The following is an 18,492-nucleotide window of genomic DNA, read 5'->3' on the forward strand; positions in this document are numbered from 1 at the left end:
GGCGTCTGGGGAGGGCTCAGAGGCAGGAGGGGTCTGGGAAGAGCTGAGAGGCAGGACGGGTCTAGGGAGGAATGGCAGATAGGGAGGCCAAGGGGGTTTGGAGAGGGAAGAGAGGCAGGAGGGGTCTGGGGAGGGCTGGCAGCTAGGGAAGCAAAGAGGGATCTGGGGAGAACTGGGAGGTAGGGAGGGCAAGGGGAGTTTGGGGAGGGCTGAGAGTCAGGAGGGATCTGGGAAGAGCTGTGAGGCAGGAGGGGTCTGCGGAGGGATGGCAGGTAGGAAGGGCAAGGGGGGGTTGGGGAGGGTGGAGAGGCAGGAGGGTGTGGGGAGGGATGGCAGGTAGGAAGGACAAGGGGGGTTTGGGGAGGGTGGAGAGGCAGGAGGGGTGTGGGGAGGGATGGCAAGTGGGGTGTGAAGCCAGGGAGGGAGGGCATAGTGGGTTCACTCTTCCCGCCGCATGCCCTGCTCCAGCAGGCCTCGCAGGGTGGTGGGCACATCGCTCACGCCCCGTTGCCCTGTCCCTGCTGAGAGTGCCACGGCATGGTGCGGCTCTGAGGGCAACGGGCGCTTTACCTCCGCCCGGTCCCTGCCGAGAGTGGCGCGGTGTGGCTATGAGGGTGATGGGTGCGTCGCCTCTGCCTGGTCTCCACCAAGAGTGGTGCGGTTCGGCAGGGCTCCTAGGTCGCCAGGCGCTTCACCTCCACCTGGTCCCCGCAGAGAGCCCTGTGGCATGGCGCAGCTCCGAAGTCGTCGGGCAGTTTGCCTCCGCCCGGTCCCCACTGAGAGTGCCGCAGCATGGCTCGGCGGGCCTCCAAAGGTAACAGGCGCTTCGTCTTTGCCCCGTCGCCTGGGCTTCACCGGGGCTTGAGCGCATCACTCTTCCTGCGCCACCCTCCTCCTCCAGCTGGGCTATGTAGCTCGGCGGCAGAGGGCTGGGCAGACTTGCCTGGCCCTCCACTGCCAGCGGCGCCCTCCAGCGGCGGCGTTCCATGGCGCCCTTTTATCCTGGTGCGCCTGCGCAGGCGCACCAGGATAAAAGTGCATTGTTGGAAAGACGCTAAGGGAATTATATAGTAGGATGTAAATAGTATTCTAATTGACAAACATTCCTTATGTTTTTACTTTAGTTAAAACAGTTGCTTAAAACTATCAAAACATTAAAACTATGGCAGGTATCAGAACATGGGGCAGAGGGGGCAAAGTTTCACTTGGCCTAGACCACCAAAAACACTTGGGCCAGGGAGGCAAGGGAAGTGGGATCCGTGGCTGGGTGGTTGAGCGTACACAATGCATACAGAAGATCCCAGATTCATTCTCAGGCGTCTCCAAGGATCCTAGAGCAGGGGAGGCTGGGAAAGGCCAATCTCAGCCTGAGAAGAGGCTTGCCCTGAAGAGCCGCAGCCACTCAGAGCACACAACACAGAATTGGAGGGACCGCTAGCTTAAAATCTGGTGTCATGGGCCAGCCCGGGCTCAGTGATAGCGAGGATTCCTTGGGAGAAGGGAAGTCCTGTTTAGCCAGTCAGGACTCAGGAGAAGAGGAGCTGCCGGCTGATCAGAGTTCACAACCAGCGGCTGGGGCAGAGCAACCAATACCTTACAGCCCCAAGACAACCGCTGAGGCCCTCCAGGATCACCAACACTCTGAGCACTGCAGAAGACAAAGGAAGAGCCACAGGAGAGACAATGCAGTATACGTCTCCTGACCTGAAGCCAGCTGTTTGCTGATGACAGCAGCGGCTTGAACCATGCAACTGGACTAGCCCCTGACATCTGAGTACCATTTTGCCCTACTGGGACATGCTAAATTAGTAAGAAACTCAGACTCAGTAGTTTAAACAAAATGAATTATGAACTTTATTGAAGCACAACGCTCAGTTCTCCTTAGAATTCAGTGGGCTCTGAGCAAACAGTTGTGAGAAAAAGACAAAGCACACTGTCAATTAACTCAAAAGGCCTCATAGCAAGACCTTAAAACAGTTCTCCTGGTAGCATTCTACCCCACTAACCCACCCCCCTCTGACCTAAAGAGTTAAAATACAGGCTCTTTAAGATACTGTAAGATTATATATTTGAGGACAGGTCCATAAGGAACGAAGAAAGGCAGAAAGTGAGAGTCCCCAACTCACCCTGCGAAACGTCCCTTGGGCCCTTTTCTAGGTCAGAGGAGGGAATGCACGCACCAGAGAAGGAGACAGATGAGAGAAGGCCATTTCTACACCTTCTGTTTTCCCATTTACCATTTGTAAACCCGGGAACAAGATTCCCCGCCCATATCTTCCATTAGCAAGGACCACTCAGACAGGGATTCGGCTTAGCTGATTTTTCTCCCTTGTCATCTCCATCTCCCTTCTGTGAACTCCATGATGGCAAGTAAAATGTACACTTTACCTGAAACTTTTCCCACACCCCAGCCATTTATATAGTTTCTCCTCAGTATGAAATCTTTGATGAGAACTAAACCTTTAATTCCTAGTGAAGCTTTTCCTACACTCGAGGCATTAAGATTTCTCCCCGTGAGAATTCTTTGGTGGGAAGAAAGGCTTTCATTCGTACTGAAGCTTTTCCCACACTCCAAGCATTTATATGCTCTCTTGTGTGAATCCTTTGATAAGAATTCAGGCTTTCACTGTGACTGAAGCTTTTCCCACACTCCAGGCATTTATAAGGTTTCTCCCCTGTGTAAATTCTTCGATGGAAATTCAGGCCTTGACTGTGACTGAAGCTTTTCCCACACTCCAGGCATTTATAAGGTTTCTCCCGTGGGAATTCAGGCTCCCACTTTGACTGAAGTTTTTTCCACACTCCAGGCGTTTATAAGGTTTCTCCCCTGTGTAAGTTCTTTGGTGGGAATTCAGGCGCTGACTGTGACTGAAGCTTTTCCCACATTCCAGGCATTTATAAGGTTTCTCCCGTGTGAATTCTTTGGTGGGAATTCAGGCTTCCACTTTGACTGAAGCTTTTCCCACACTCCAGGCATTTATAAGGTTTCTCCCCTGTGTAAGTTCTTTGGTGGGAATTCAGGCGCTGACTGTGACTGAAGCTTTTCCCACACTCCAGGCATTTATAAGGTTTCTCCCGTGGGAATTCTTTGGTGGGAATTCAGGCTTCCACTTTGACTGAAGCTTTTCCCATACTCCAGGCATTTATAACGTTTCTCCCGTGTGAATTCTTTGGTGGGAATTCAGGCTTCCACTTTGACTGAAGCTTTTTCCACACTTCAGGCATTTATAAGGTTTCTCCCCTGTGTAAATTCTTCGATGGGAATTCAGGCCTTGACTGTGACTGAAGCTTTTCCCACACTCCAGGCATTTATAAGGTTTCTCCCGTGTGAATTCTTTGGTGGGAATTCAGGCTTCCACTTTGACTGAAGCTTTTTCCACACTCCAGGCGTTTATAAGGTTTCTCCCCTGTGTAAATTCTTCGATGGAAATTCAGGCCTTGACTGTGACTGAAGCTTTTCCCACACTCCAGGCATTTATAAGGTTTCTCCCGTGTGAATTCTTTGGTGGGAATTCAGGCTTCCACTTTGACTGAAGCTTTTTCCACACTCCAGGTGTTTATAAGGTTTCTCCCCTGTGTGAATACTTTGATGGAAATACAGGCTTCCACCGACTGCAGCTTTTCCCACACTCCAGGCATTTATAAGGTTTCTCCCGTGGGAATTCAGGCTCCCACTTTGACTGAAGTTTTTTCCCACACTCCAGGCATTTATAAGGTTTCTCCCGTGTGAATTCTTTGGTGGGAATTCAGGCTTCCACTTTGACTGAAGCTTTTCCCACACTCCAGGTATTTATAAGGTTTCTCTCCTGTGTAAATTCTTTGATGGGAATTCAGGCTTTGACTGTGACTGAAGCTTTTCCCACACTCCAGGCATTTATGAGGTTTCTCCCCTGTATGAATTCTTTGGTGGGAATTCAGGCGCTGACTGTGACTGAAGCTTTTCCCACACTCCAGGCATTTATAAGGTTTCTCCCCGGTGTAAATTCTTTGGTGGGAATTCAGGCTTCCACTTTGACTGAAGCTTTTCCCATACTCCAGGCATTTATAAGGTTTCCCTCCTGTGTAAATTCTTTGATGGGAATTCAGGCCTTGACTGTGACTGAAGCTTTTCCCACACTCCAGGCATTTATAAGGTTTCTCCCCTGTGTAAATTCTTTGGTGGGAATTCAGGCTTCCACTTTGACTGAAGTTTTTTCCACACTCCAGGCATTTATAAGGTTTCTCCCCTGTGTAAATTCTTTGGTGGGAATTCAGGCTTCCACTTTGACTGAAGTTTTTTCCACACACCAGGCATTTATAAGGTTTCTCTCCTGTGTAAATTCTTTGATGGGAATTCAGGCGCTGACTGTGACTGAAGCTTTTCCCACACTCTAGGCATTTATAAGGTTTCTCCCCTGTATGAATTCTTTGGTGGGAATTCAGGCGCTGACTGGGACTGAAGCTTTTCCCACACTCCAGGCATTTATAACGTTTCTCCCGTGTGAATACTTTGATGGGAATTCAGGCTCTGACTTTGATTGAAGCTTTTCCCACACTCCAGGCATTTATAAGGTTTCGCCCCTGTGTGAATCCTTTGATGTACAAAAAGCGTACTCCTCTCGCACAAGCTTTTCCCACACTCCAGGCATTTATAAGGTTTCTCCCCTATGTGAATTCTTTGATGGAAATTCAGGCTTCCACTTCGACTGAAACTTTTCCCACACTCCCGACATTTATAAGGTTTCTCCCCCCGTGTGAATCCTTTGGTGGGAAGAAAGGCTTTCACTCCTACTGAAGCTTTTCTCACACTTCAGGCATTTAAATGTTTTCCCTGTGTTATGGGTATCCCATTGTATATTAATATCTGATCTTTCAGAAAACCTTTCCCCACTTCCATGGCACTCATTTCTATTATCTTTCTGTATTTTTTGAAGGGTTGGAATTTCTTGAGAATTTTCACTTTGTAAAAGATTGGGGGGGGGGGTTGCTCTCAGTTTGTGGGTTTTCTGTGTCCCCCATCCTCAGTGCATTACAGTATTCAATGTTCTCTTCCTCATCTGAATACTTATGTTCTCTCTCCATCACTGAATATTTAGTCACTGACTCCCACACACCATGTCCTGAAAGAAAGAGAAATCTGGCATGAATGGGCACACACACACGCATAGACAGCCTAAAATTAGAGAATGAACTAAATTGACGTAGCGAAAGCAAGAATTCAAAGGCTTGGTGTCTAGACAAACTTTCCAAATGTTGAGGTTGGCAATCTGGTCCTGGAACATACAGTATGGTATGGACAGATCCCTGGGCTGTGACTATTAAATGGGGAATAGCATTTCATTGGGTAGTGATTGGCAGAGATCCTCCTTTACCTGAACTGCAAGTCACAGAAGGTGCCAAAGAATGTAGCTCCAGGCCACTAAGTTTGTATTCTGACCACTGACTGGTTGATTATTTGCTCTTCCCAGGTCAATGGTAAATGAAAGGAACTGTGGCAGTGCTAAAGGCAATGTGGATTTTCTGCCTGAGGTCTTCGACCCACAACGTTCCCTCTGGCCATAACTGGAATGACATGCCCTTGTATCCTCCCAAGGGCACCCAACAATTTGGGAGGAAAATCTTTTCTCCCCTTTCATTATGATCAAGAGACGGGGTCCCCACAAAGTCTTTAGCTCCAGCACTTCTTTTTTAGCAATGAAATGTGGGAATAAAGCAGGAATGGGGGGCGGGGAGGTCAAGCTTACATTCCAAAAAGAGAATCCAACATTGGGAATGATTTCACTCTCCATTCATCTTCAGTTCCATCATCAGCAAGGAAAGGGCAGCTGGTCAACCAAGCCTCTGCTACATTCAACTCTCCCCTAGGCCAACCCCCTCCAACTTGACCCATCCTGGCTATCCCTCCAAGTTGACTGGCGAATGCTCTGTATGCATGTCCCTCCCACCCCATATCCTATAACATAATTCTCTTAGCGTCTTTCCAACGACTCATGTTTATCCTGGTGCGCCTGTGTGAGTACCAGGATAAAAAGTGAGTGGTCAGACCCTGCCTCCAGAGGGCGCCACTGGCGGTGGATGGCCAGGCGAAGCTGCCCGGCACTCTGCTGCCGGATGACGAAGCCCAGCTGGAGGGGGAGGGCAGCGCAGGAAAATCGATGCGCCTGCAGGTTGAGCCTGGGTGACGGGGTGCAACCGAAGCGCCCACTGCCCTGGGAGCCCCGCAGGAGCCAAGGCACACCGCCTCAGCGTAGCTAGGGAGCCACCCTGGGAGCCCCACAGGAGCTGCAGCACACCGCTCTCGGCAAGGCCGGGGCGAAGAGCCTGCTGCCCTCTGAGCCCTGCCGGAGCCACAGCACGCCGCTCTCAGTGGGATCGGGCCGACGGGGCAGAGAAGCGCCCGCCACCCTCTGAGCCCCACCAGAGCTGCAGCATGCCGCTCTTTGCGGGGCCTTGGTGATAGGGCGGAGGTGATGCGCCCGCCGCCCTCTCAGCCCTGCCAGAGCCGCGCCGCTCTCAGTGGAGCCCGTGTGTGGCGCGTCCTGGCTTCACTGAGGTTCACAGGGTTACAGGCCCGTCACCCCCCTGCATCTCAGACCTCCCCAGACTGCCCCTTGCCCCTCTACCTACCAATCCTCCCCCAGATCCCTCCTTTTTGAGCCCTCCCCAGACCCCCCTTGCCCCTCCACCTGGCAATGCTCCCCAGATCCCTCCTGCCTCTCAGCTGTCCCTAGACCCCGGCCTTGCCCCCTACCTGCCAACCCTCCCCAGACCACTCCTGCCTCTCACCTCTCCCCAGACCCCCCTACTTGCCATCCCTCCCCAGCCCCCCTCCTGCTTCTCACCTCTCCCCAGACTGCCCTTGCTCCCCTACCTGCCATCCCTCCCCAGCCCCTTCCTGCCTCTCAGCCCTCCCCAGACCCCCCTTGCCCCCTACCTGCCATCCCTCTCCAGACCCCTCCTGCCTGTTAGCCCTTCCCAGACCCCCCTGCCTGCCTGCCAGCCCTTCCCAACCCTCCCCCACCGTCAGCCCTCCCCAGCCCCAGCTTTCTAGAGCCCGTTGTATTTATTTGCACAACGGGCTTTGATTCTAGTGAACATATATTATGTGTAGATCTCCCCCATGAACACCAGGGTCCCTGGTTCAATGCCCGGCACCTCCGGAGTTCCTTTGGATCATGTCTCTGTGGTAAAGCACACACTTTCCAAGCACAAGGTCCCTGGTTCAATCCCCGGCACCTCCGGAGTTCCTTTGGATCATGTCTCTGTGGTAAAGCACACACTTTCCAAACACAAGGTCCCTGGTTCAATCCCCGGCACCTCCGGAGTTCCTTTGGATCATGTCTCTGTGGTAAAGCACACACTTTCCAAGCACAAGGTCCCTGGTTCAATCTCTGGCACCTCCAGTTAATGAGCTCTCAAGGGTAAAACGGCAAGGAAAAAGAGAACCACTGCCTGGATGAAACTCAGCTCAACTTGAATAAATGGATAGGAGTGGGTAGAAGATTAGAGATGCTTATTTTCATGTTCTACAGGTACTGTCTCAGTTCTACAGGTACAGTTGGGTACTGCCCAACCTATCCAAGCTTTTCTAAGGAGAAGCAACTGTGAGGATGACTAAAACCAGAGAAATCCACCAGCCTTTGGAAGAAACCACAAACAACACACAGTCCCAATACAGACCTGGGCAGCTCCCTGCTGAGCTGTCCTCTTCATCAGAGAACATGGCAAGCAGTTCCTCCTCTTCCTCCAGCCTGGATATGAGGTTGGGGTTGGCAATCTGAGCTCCTTTAAAAGAAAAAACACCACAAAATTATTATTGTTCTCTGTGCGCATAAAATCAGCAATTCCAACACAAGTTCACTCTGTCCCTCCAGAAATACACCACAGGCAAGTAATGGGGGTCAGATGCTGGGGCGGGGGGGTGGAAGGGTCAAAAATGATCCAGGTGAAAACTCAACAAAAGGCTCCGATGAAGTGCATCTTTACCCAGAGAGGCCACATTTCCAAAATTATCCAGCACGACTTCCTTGCAGAGTGTTCTGCTCTCTGAGCTGAGCTCAGCAGAGTCCACTCCTCCTTGGTGAAACACACAGGCACCTCTTCAAAGGACGCCTGACCCTCAAAGGAGGCGGCGTTTCTTTATATCACTGGAAAGGTAGCTTGCCCACCTCCCCTCAGGTCGATTATCCTGGGACTTAGAGGCTCCTGCTTTCTGGTTGGCCTCCCTCTGCTCCTGTCCTCCTCCCATTGGCTCTCTCCAGTGCTTGTCTGATGCAGATGAAGTGACGGCTCTTTCCCCTTAGCATTTTCCCTCCAAAACTTCTGAAGGCGGGACTTAGAGGCTCCTGCTTCCTGATTAGCTCTCTCCTCATTGTCCTATCCTATTGGTTCTCCCCAGTGCCAGTCTCACGCAAGCGAAAGCAGACATTCTCCACCGTTTTCTGTTGTAAATTTTGATCCTGTCCAATTTTGGGGCTGATCTGCCCTTTGGGAGAGGCCAAAAGGGGGTTTCTTTTCCCTTCTGCCAAACTTAAATTCTCTGAAACATTCACTCATAGAGAGAGAGGGGCTAGTAGCCATGCAGTGTTTCTCCAAGGTAAATACACAGAAATCAATGAGCAGCCGCAAACTCCACAGCCAGTCAGCGTCAGCTCATGACCTGCAACGTGAGCATCATGGCCTACCCAGCAGGGAGGGTGTAAGGATCGTTCTGATAAGGGCAATCTGATGAGACAGACTGCCTGGGCACCCAGGCTGGACTTGGGAATCCTCCCAGAGCCACCCCCCCCAAAAACAAGACTTACAGCCTGCCCCGCCACCCTTAGCACTCACCCAGCAATGGGGGACCAGGCAGCAGAAGCATGAACCAAGGCCAGGAAGGCTGAGGGAGCCCCAGGTGCAGACAGGGCCTCATCAGCAGGAGGCAGGCTAATTGGTGGCTCCTGGTCCTGGCTATCACCAGCTTCCCAGCCAAGGCTCCAGAGCAGCTCCTTTCCTCGGCCCGTGGGAAGCCCGAAAGCCCAGCCAGAGCGAGGGGGCCCAGGAGGCAGAGACAGCCGGCTAGCCCCTCCAAGAGCAGCAGATCAGTGGCAGCAAAGGTGGCATCAGGCCACACCCCAACCCAGTGGCAGGCAGGGGAAGAGCAACAGCCCAGCAAAGCAGCAGGCCTGCTAGAGGAGGTTAGACATGGCCAGGAGAGGCTAGGAGCAAAGTGACCACAGGTGAGGCTACCTGGGGTAGCGGCTAGGTTGTTCGGGGCGGGACTAGGAGGTGGAGCCTGGGAATGGGGAAGGGATAAAAGGGAAGACCACCCACAGGCAGGTGTGGGGAGGAAGGAGCTTGGAAGGGAGTGCAGAACGAGTACAGAGCCTAACTGAGAGAACAGTGAGGGAAGCCTGGGCAGCATCAGCCCACCCCACCCCACCCCACCCCACCCGCTTGCCTGGACCATGACCCACTCCAGCAGGGCCAGGGCAGGGTGAAGCCTCACACCAGAGCACGGACCACTGAGAACATCCTCTCCCTGGAACAGCAGCGTAACATGTGGAAATGGGCAGCGGAAGCTTTTCAGGGCAGGCAGGCCAAGTCTCCTCACCTGGTCAATAATGTCTCCTTCAGTCTTCATTATAAGGACAGGGTGTTCTTTATTCCAGGCCGTTGGCAACCCTGCTCCTGCTGCAGAGAGAGAGCTTCTAAACAAGCAAAAGGTATATTAAAAAGACAAAGTTCACTTCTTATTGATTTGACATTCAATTTGTTGTCTTCATCAGTACACAGATTACCCATTATGCTAAAACTTCTTTCCACACCTGCATTTGACACCAGAACTGAAAAAAAATATTGAACTACTTTCAACAAATTTGGAGCACTGGGTTCCCTGTGGAGAAAACATTTCTACTTCTCTAGAGATGTTCTTCCTTCACGTGCTGTGAACGTCATGTCCAAAGCACGGAGTTCCTCATACAAAGAATTTGAAAGAGCGTCCTTTCCCCATACATCCAGATTTCAATTATTTCATCCAAAGAAGTATCTGTTGCACAATTAGCTAAACTCGACCATTCAGAGTATGATATTGAGAATTTTCGAAAGGAAAACACTTCTCTGTATGTTTGAGGGCTTTTTTGTATACATCCAGTGTTTCAGAGAGCCAGTTTGGTGTAGTGGTTAAGAGCGCGGGACTCTAGTCTGGAGAGCCAGGTTTGATTCCCAACTCCTCCGCTTGAAGCCAGATGGGTGACCTTGGGACAGTCTCATCTCTCTCAGAGCTCTCTCAGCCCCACCCACCTCACAGGGGGGTTGTTGTGGGAAACATACTTTGTAAACTGCTCTGAGCAGGCATTAAGTTGTCCTGAAGGGTGGTATATAAATCAATAGATACTACTTTAAAAAAATACCACCGTCCTCGACAATGCTATCTTGTCATTTCTCCTTCTCTCTCACAGAGAACACTATGGAGCAGCATCTCAGCATTAGTCTATGTCAAGAGAAGTCTAATTCCCATTTCTGTGCTGCTTCTCTGAATTGGGGGAGGGCACTTCCCATTCAGATGATGCGCCCCCCCCCAAATGAATGGAGAAGAGAGCTTCAGGTGGGTGGCCGTGTTGGTCTAGAACAGAAGTGCATGTTTTGGGTCCAGTAGGCCCTTAAAGACCAACTAGATTTCCAGTGTATGAGCTTTTGAGAATCAGAGCTCCCTCTTGAAGGCTCATACTCTAGAAATCTAGTTGGTCTATAAGGTGCTGCTGGACCCGAATCTTGCAGTTGGAAAGGAATGGAACCTGTGAAGAGGCAGCACCGAGTTTAGTCACCCCCTACCCCCCTTTTCTCTGCTGGGGATGAAGTAGGTGGCTTGGGAAGAGCACATGTCTCTTCCAGCACCACCCCTGGAAATCTTGTTGGTCTTTAAGGTGCTTCTGGACCCGAATCATGCTCTTCTAATACAGACCAACAATGCCTACCTACCTGAAACTACCCCAAGCAAAGTTATGGTTTGGAAATAGAGCAAGATTCAGGTCCATTCGCACCTTAAAGACCAGCTAGATTTCCATGGTATGAGCTTCTGAGAGTCAGTGTTCCCTGTGCAAGATGACTCTTGCGACCTCATGCTCTGGGAATCTAGCTGGTCTTTTAAGGTGCAACTGGACCCAAATCTTGCTCTTCTATTACAGACCAACATGGCTACCCAGTTGAAACAGTCTGGAAATTTTTTAAAATCTGAAATATCACCACCTCTTCAGCAAGCTTAGAACCACTCCTCCTTCATCAGGTGCAACCATTCCCCAGGGTTGCCAGCTCCAGCTTGGGAAATTCCTGGAGATTTTGGAGGTGGAGCATGGAGACGGTAGGGTCTGGGGAGGGAACTCAGCAGGTAATAATACCCTAGAGTCCCCCCTCCAAAACTGTCATTTTCTCCATGGGAACTGATCTATGTCACATGGAGATCAGTTGTAATTCTTGAAGGTCTTCAGCCACCACCTGAAGATTGGGAATCCCAGTCTTCTCTTTCCTCTCAGAGAAGGGGGTTCAGACAAGGCAGCTTTCCATTAACCCCCCCACCCCCAAAAAAACTAGGGTTGCCAATGCTAACTCTGGATTGGGAAATTCCTAGATATTTGGGGTGAGGGTGGAATCTGGAGGTTTGGAGAACGGCCTCAGAGTCCACTCCCCCCAGCAGCCATTTTGCCCAGGTGAACTGATCTCTGCCATCTAGAGATTTGTAATTCAGGCCCCACCTGGAAGCTGGCAACCCTAAAAAGGCAGGTTCATTACCCCCCTCCCTCACACAACCCAAAGAGTTACACTCTGGAGAAAGATCCAGAGGAGTTAGCCGTGTTAGTCTGTAGTTGCAAAATGGTAGAAAGCCCAGTAGCACCTTTAAGACTAACCGACTTTATTGTAGCATAAGCTTTCGAGAACCACAGCTCTCTTCTTCAGATGCATCCTAACCACCTTTATGGTAGAATAAGCCTTCGAGAACCACAGCTCTCTTCGTCTGACGATGGCATCTGACGAAGAGAGCTGTGGTTCTCAAAAGCTTATGCTACCATAAAGTTGGTTCGTCGAAAAGGTGCTAATGGACTCTTTCCTACTCTGAAAAAACAAAACCAAATCCTGAAATATTACCCCCCCCCGGTCCTTCTTCCACAAGGTTCCCAGGCTCATTAGGCCACAGGAGCGGACTCGCAGCCCTTAGCAACTCGGGCTGAGCCTGAAGCGCCTCGGCCGGGCGCCTGGCTCACCACTGCCCCGCGCTCCTCGGCCCACCCTCGCTCTTCCACCCACCGACCAGAGCCTCCACGGGGCAGGGAGGCACGCGGGCCTGAGCGCCGCTTCCCTCAGCCGCTGGCCCCTGCCGGAGTCCCGCTCTCCTCGCGGGGTGGGGCCTGCGCTTTTTTGCGGCCTTCCCATCCGCGCTGAGGAGATTCCTCGCCCTCCCAGCCGACCTTCAGCGTTCTTTTCCGTTAACGTTATTTTGTGGGTGGAAGCCCCTCTCCCCCCTCCCCCACCCCGGCCGCGGCTCTTCTCCCCGCAACGCCCGTCGCTTCGGCCGCCTCATCATTCCCGCGTGTCTTTCACGCACCCAACACACACACGTATCCCTCCATCTCGCCAGCACCCAGTTCTGCGTCCAACGTTTCCCTAGGCTCGCTAGCAATTGAACGCGGTCCCTCTCTCTTCGTATGGGAACGTGTGCTGCTTGTGTGCGGGGACGTAGTCTACTTTCAAAAAATAAAAAATATGAACGTGTTCATAGTATTTTTCAAAAATATTTTGCTTAAAAATGCGTGGACGTGTCCGCGTCGACGCGTTCAAACTATTTTTCAATTTTTAAAAATTATTTCAGGAGCTCAAAGAAATACGCCTGCACGTGCTCTTGGTATTCTTCAAAAACCTTTATTTTTAATTCCTTAGATTTGTTCTCAAAACACCTCCTCTCCCAACATTTTCAGCGCCCTCCACCACCTCCCCTCACAAAATGGCGGCGCCAAAGCCAAGGCGCCTCCCTCCCCCATTTTTTCCCGCCAAAAGCACGCGAGCGGAGCCGCCGCCATGACGACAGCCGCCGCTCTTCTCCTCTCCCTTCCCGACTCGCTCCGGCACTGAGGGTCTGGCGCGTGGGCGGGGCCCGGCCGGCAGGAAAGGGGGCGGGGCCAACCAGGGAGCGAGCGAAGCGGGCGCGCGCGGAGGCAGGGAGGGAAAGGCGCGGGCGCGAGACGACGGGTAAAGCAGCCGCTTGCCTGCCTCTGCTCGGCCTCCCCCTCCTCCAATTCGCGCCCCCCCTCGAGGAGCGGCCCCTCCCCCCTCGAAGGCAGAGCAGCCCCTCCCCCACCCGGTGCAACCGCCTCCCCCCTTTCCCCTCAAAGGAGGGCTCAGGCCAGGCAACCCCCCCATTATCCCCCCCCACATTTAAAAGGAGGAGCAACCCCCTGCCCTGCTCCACACACACACACACAGGCCCTCCTCTGTTTTCAAAAAGGGGCCACCCCCCCCTTGCTCCTCCCCAGTTTAGTCCTTCCTCTCCCACACCCTGGGACAAACCCCATCTTTCCTTTCACACGACGGTAAGGGGTTGCCCCTCCCTCGCCTTTCCCCAAGCAGAGACTTTTCCCAAGTGGCCCTCCCTTGGTGCAAATGCTGGCTTCCCACTCAGCCTCCCCCATCCCTGGCAGAGGAAGAAAGGCCCAGCATCCCTCTTAGCAAAGCTACCATCCAGGGGGACAGTTGCAAACTAGGGGTGCCAGCTCCAGGTTGAGGAATTCCTGGAGATTGGGGGGAGTGCAGCTAAGGGAGAGGCATGCCATGGAGCCCCTCCCCAGCTATTTTCTCTAGAGGAACTGACCTCTAATCTCTGGAGATCAGTTGTAATTCCAGCTGATCTCCAGCCATCATTTGGAGGTTGGCGACCCAAACTGCAAACCCTTTTCTGGACCCCCCCTTGCAACACTTAGTTTTGTATGGGGGTGTTTGGACTGGAAGGGTGGGCTGGAACAGCCCCCTAAGCCCAGCATTGCAGGTTAGGGTGAATGTAGTGTACCCAGTTTTCCTAACCTGGTTTTAGGTTTGAATCCTCGGAGATAATGGAACCCAGGAAAGGTTGGAGGGTTATTTTGAAATTTTGGGGAGCATGTGTTTAGGTCCTCCCCAGACTTCAACAAGTGGTGTTTTCAGGCACCTATTTCAACAGGCAACTCTGATTTGAGGAAGGGTATCTGAAAGGCAGGCCCACACGGTTATTAACAGCAGAAAAAAACCTATCCTGTACTGTCTTTCTTTGTTGTAAATTCAGATTTTGTACCTATCATTAACTCTGATATCAGGATTTTACTTCAGCACACCTCATCCTGAAAAGGCTAAGTGGAAGGGGGGCTGTTAGAAATAGATTTTAAAGTTATACTTAATGTCAATAAAAATCCAGTTGAATAGATAAATACTGTGCCAGTGAGTTACAGGTGATTAGTTGCCTTTTGGCCAATCAAGCCATAAATTAATTGGCTTAATTAAGCTTGCACAGTACCAAGAACTCAGTGCATGTTACTTTTTGAGATACTGAAGTGCAAAGATAATTTACAGTTTATGAAGCAAAAGCTACTACGCATTGTTAGGCTACTTAAAAATAATATTTTATATTAAACATACTTTCTGCTTTTGTGATTATTTTGCCCAGAACAAACAAAAAGCCTTACACAAGTTCTAGAAGATGCTGAGGTTTATGATTTTATGAATTTTCAGCAGGACTAGTCTGCTGTTGCTGACTAGTGACGTTTTAGCATACCGAAAGTAAAGAAATAATGAGAATTATTTTGATAATTATTAAACATAGGTCATATGGAAATTGTTTTAAAATGTTTGCATGCTGTATATGTGTGCAAAATATCCCCACCATGATCATATAGGTTAGACACTTGGTACTTCTTCACCTTTCTTTTCCTTCTAGAATTGATATGGCTTGGTTATATGTGTTTCTTTAATAAATGGTGCTTCTTACCTTACAGGTTTCAGTGATTTGGCACACTTCGTTTTCTTCCTCTGGGAGTGCAGTGTGCCATAATATGGATAAATAATAAGTGGCATTCTTTCAGTGATGCCTGGATATAGAATATTAGAGTATATAATCTTGAAATCCCTGCAGTAAGTGCCTTCCTAACAAACTCTTTGTTTTGTCTGTCCTCATCCAGGAGTTTCAAGTGGCATTTAAAACTGATGTTTTAACTGCCCCCGAAATATCTATTAGGACATTGGTACTTTAAATAATGATTAATACATTTAAGAAGTAACGGAAGTAAATGATGCCGCACACTTTTAACTAGGGAGCAATGCCATTTCAGTAGAAATGTTGCAGTTCTTGTGGCAGGCTGAATTTTTTATTTATTTATCTTGCCAGTTTGCTCTCAAAGAGGGCTCACGGCAGTATATAAAGACAGGAATACATTCTATTCAAACCATAAAGTAGACATGCCACCATAAAAATTAGCTAACATTAAATAATAAAGCAATGGTCCACCATTGCCTTGATAAGGCATAGAGACCCCTATGTTAAAGATATTCTTAACTTTTGCTTTATTGTTGGTTAACAGCATGAGATTTTGAGAATAGAATGTTTCCAGGATAGGAAAACTTGAGTACATGTTGATGAACCAAACTCCCCAAACATATGCATGGCTTTGCATATGTAAGCTTCCATAGAAAAGAGCAAGAGTCCAGTAGCACCTATAAGACTAACACAAATTTTGGTAGTGTATGAGCTTTTGTGAATCACAGCTCTTCCAGAGCTCTCTCAGCCCCATCTTTCCTCACAGGGTGATTTTTGTGGGGATAATAATAACATACTTTGTATACTGCTCTGAGTGGGCATTAAGTTGTCCTGAAGGGCAGTATATAAATCAAATGTTGTTACTATTCTAGGGGCATTTGCAGTGACAATGGAGTGTCTGCCCCAATGTTCTCCCACCACACTATGCTTGACTTAGTCCACAAAAGCCAAAGCTGGATTAATTTATTATTTTAAATAGCCACCTGTTTTTTGCTGCTACTCTAGAATTATATCAGAACTAAAATAGCCTCAGAAAATGAACAAGTTTCCCCTTAACTGGCAGCTCCGCGGTCTGAAAATTACCAATTGAAAAAAAGACTCTGTCCTAATCAGTTGTTGAATCTACCAATAAAACATGCATGCTGTAAACATAGATGTGCTGCTCTGTGAATCACAACATATTTGTCAAAAATGAAAGGGCTACCTCAGTGGCTTAAATAGCCTAGTAGAACTGAGTTGCCTTGCTTGGCTTTTGTCTCTAAATGTAAGCAATTCCTAACAAACACAAACCAGGCAACATTGCACTGAATTAACCTGGCAGCATCTGTTTCACGTTTGGGCAGATGGATGAGCACTTATATTCTGATTTTTGCACAGTGCCAGTTCTGCCAAACGTCTTGACATTGATCCTTTTCTGACTCCATTTCCCCCCAAATCTTGTGTTTAGGAATCTTCTTAACCCAAAATAGAGACGCAGAAGGTGGGTGAACATGGATCAGTACCACCTTGGCGACGAAAGCATCCTCCATTCTGAAATGCAGCTGCAGGAGTTTTCAGGGAATCAGACTTTGGACTGTAGTGATTCTTTCAGCCAAGAGCTGTGCCCAGATATGAGAGAGATTATTTATTCAGGACTGAGCAACCTGGATGTGGATCCCAGTCTTTCGACCACAAATATGAACAACGACTCTTTGGAAGACAACCTGGACACCTTTTCTTTGTATTCTGCAAAGGACTGCGATTCGGCTAAACTCCTTGACGATGTTGACTCAGAGTCACGGCCGCTTTTACACGGTGAGCAGCTTCTAGGATATTTTTCTGTTTAAGTTAGTTTTAAAAGCACATGTGGCAAGAGCATATAAAAGTATTGGCATGAGAACTGGGGGAACCTGGTGTTAAGTTCAACCAGGAGGTTTTTTTATGGACTTGGGCAAATCAGTCTTAGTTTAGCTGCTCCTCTGTCCAATGGAAATATTATTTGCACCAGTTCGCAATGGACTGCAGTTTGTATGTATACTGGTGGCTAGTTCATTTTTTTGAGAATGGAAGTTAGCAGATCATTTTGCAAACTTAAAGCATTGCAGAAATGATTAATAAGCATAAAGTTTTCAAAGAACTTGTAATGTTCTGAGGTGCACAACAGTAGAAGAGTAGGTTTGCTTTTTTTCTGTACATGCGAGGCAGGTGGCTTTTGTTTTTCCTACCCCCATTGTGTCCGTTGATTAATATTGCAGAGTATAATATTAAAGAGGGAGCTGTAAATCTAATGAAGTGAATTTCCATTTATCTGGCCATGTATAGACTCTTTTTTCACATTCTTTGCCACATCCCAAATTCTTTATAGTGCTGTAGCCACAGTTTTTTTTTGTTTTATATATATAAAAGGAGTTTTCAAGCAAATCCCAAATTCTTTATAGAGCTGTAGCCAGAATTTTTTTTTTGCTTTTTTTTGATAGATAGATAGAGATAGATAGATAGATCTCGATCTCGATCTCAATCTATAGATGTATATCAGGGGCGGCCAAACTTGCTTAATGTAAGAGCCACACAGAATAAATGTCAGATGTTTGAGAGCCACAAGACATGCATTGAAGTGACTTCAGAGGATGAGGTGGGTTTGGGGGAGTGTCCTGAAAGTGACATCACAGGAAGGGGTGGGGGTTGGTGTAGTATATGGGAAGTGACATCATTGGAAGGGGGTGAGGCTTGGGAAGAGCCTTTGACTTGGAAGTGGCATCGCAAAAGTGATGTCACATCCTTGCTAGACACCACCCCCAAAGTCTCCTGGTTCCACCCCAAAAGTCCTCAGGTATTTTCCAAGTTGGACCTGACAACCCCAATGTTTTTATTGAAAATATGAGAGACATGGAAAGAAAGAAGGAAAGATGGAATGGGAGGAATGGAAAGAAAGAAAGGGAGGGAAGGAAATAAACTAAAATAAAATAAACTTTATGGCCATAGCAATGCTCAGAGACCTCTGGGAGCTGCATGATATGTATAGAAGAGCCACATGCGGCTCCTGAGCTGCAGTTTGGCCACCCCTGATATATAGAGAGAGGAAGTAAGAGATCTCAAGAGAGAGAGAGAGAGAGAGAGAGATGGATCTGTATCTGCATCTGGATACACACACACAATAAGTGTGTGTGTGTGTGTGTGTGTGTGTGTATCTATATATCTATATCTATATATATAACATTGTATATAAGTATATATATTGTATATATACTTATTGTGTGTGTGTGTATCCAGACGCAGATACAGATCCATCTCTCTCTCTCTCTCTCTCTCTCTTGAGATCGAGATCTTTCTCTCTCTATATATATTTATAGATCCAGTTTGAGATCGAGATCTGTCTGTCTGTATATATCGAGATCGATCTATTTAAAAAAAGCAAAAAAATTCTCGCTACAGCTTTATAAAGAATTTGGGATTTTCTTGAAAACTCCCTTTATATATATATAAAACAAAAAAACTGTGGCTGC

At 48.7% G+C, this 18,492-nt stretch overlaps 1 protein-coding gene across 1 annotated transcript in view; it reads left to right on the plus strand.

Annotated features, from left to right (window-relative positions):
• The first annotated feature begins 16,500 nt into the window (after positions 1–16,500).
• The window catches only part of ZNF541 (zinc finger protein 541), a 32,912-nt gene continuing 30,920 nt past the window's right edge, over positions 16,501–18,492 (plus strand). The window contains exon 1 of the mRNA XM_054999654.1: positions 16,501–16,804. Coding sequence (XP_054855629.1) covers positions 16,501–16,804 — 304 coding nt within the window. The remainder of the gene's footprint in view (positions 16,805–18,492) is intronic.

This window comes from Eublepharis macularius, chromosome 15, assembly GCF_028583425.1.
Source record: "Eublepharis macularius isolate TG4126 chromosome 15, MPM_Emac_v1.0, whole genome shotgun sequence".
Classification (NCBI taxonomy): domain Eukaryota; kingdom Metazoa; phylum Chordata; class Lepidosauria; order Squamata; family Eublepharidae; genus Eublepharis; species Eublepharis macularius.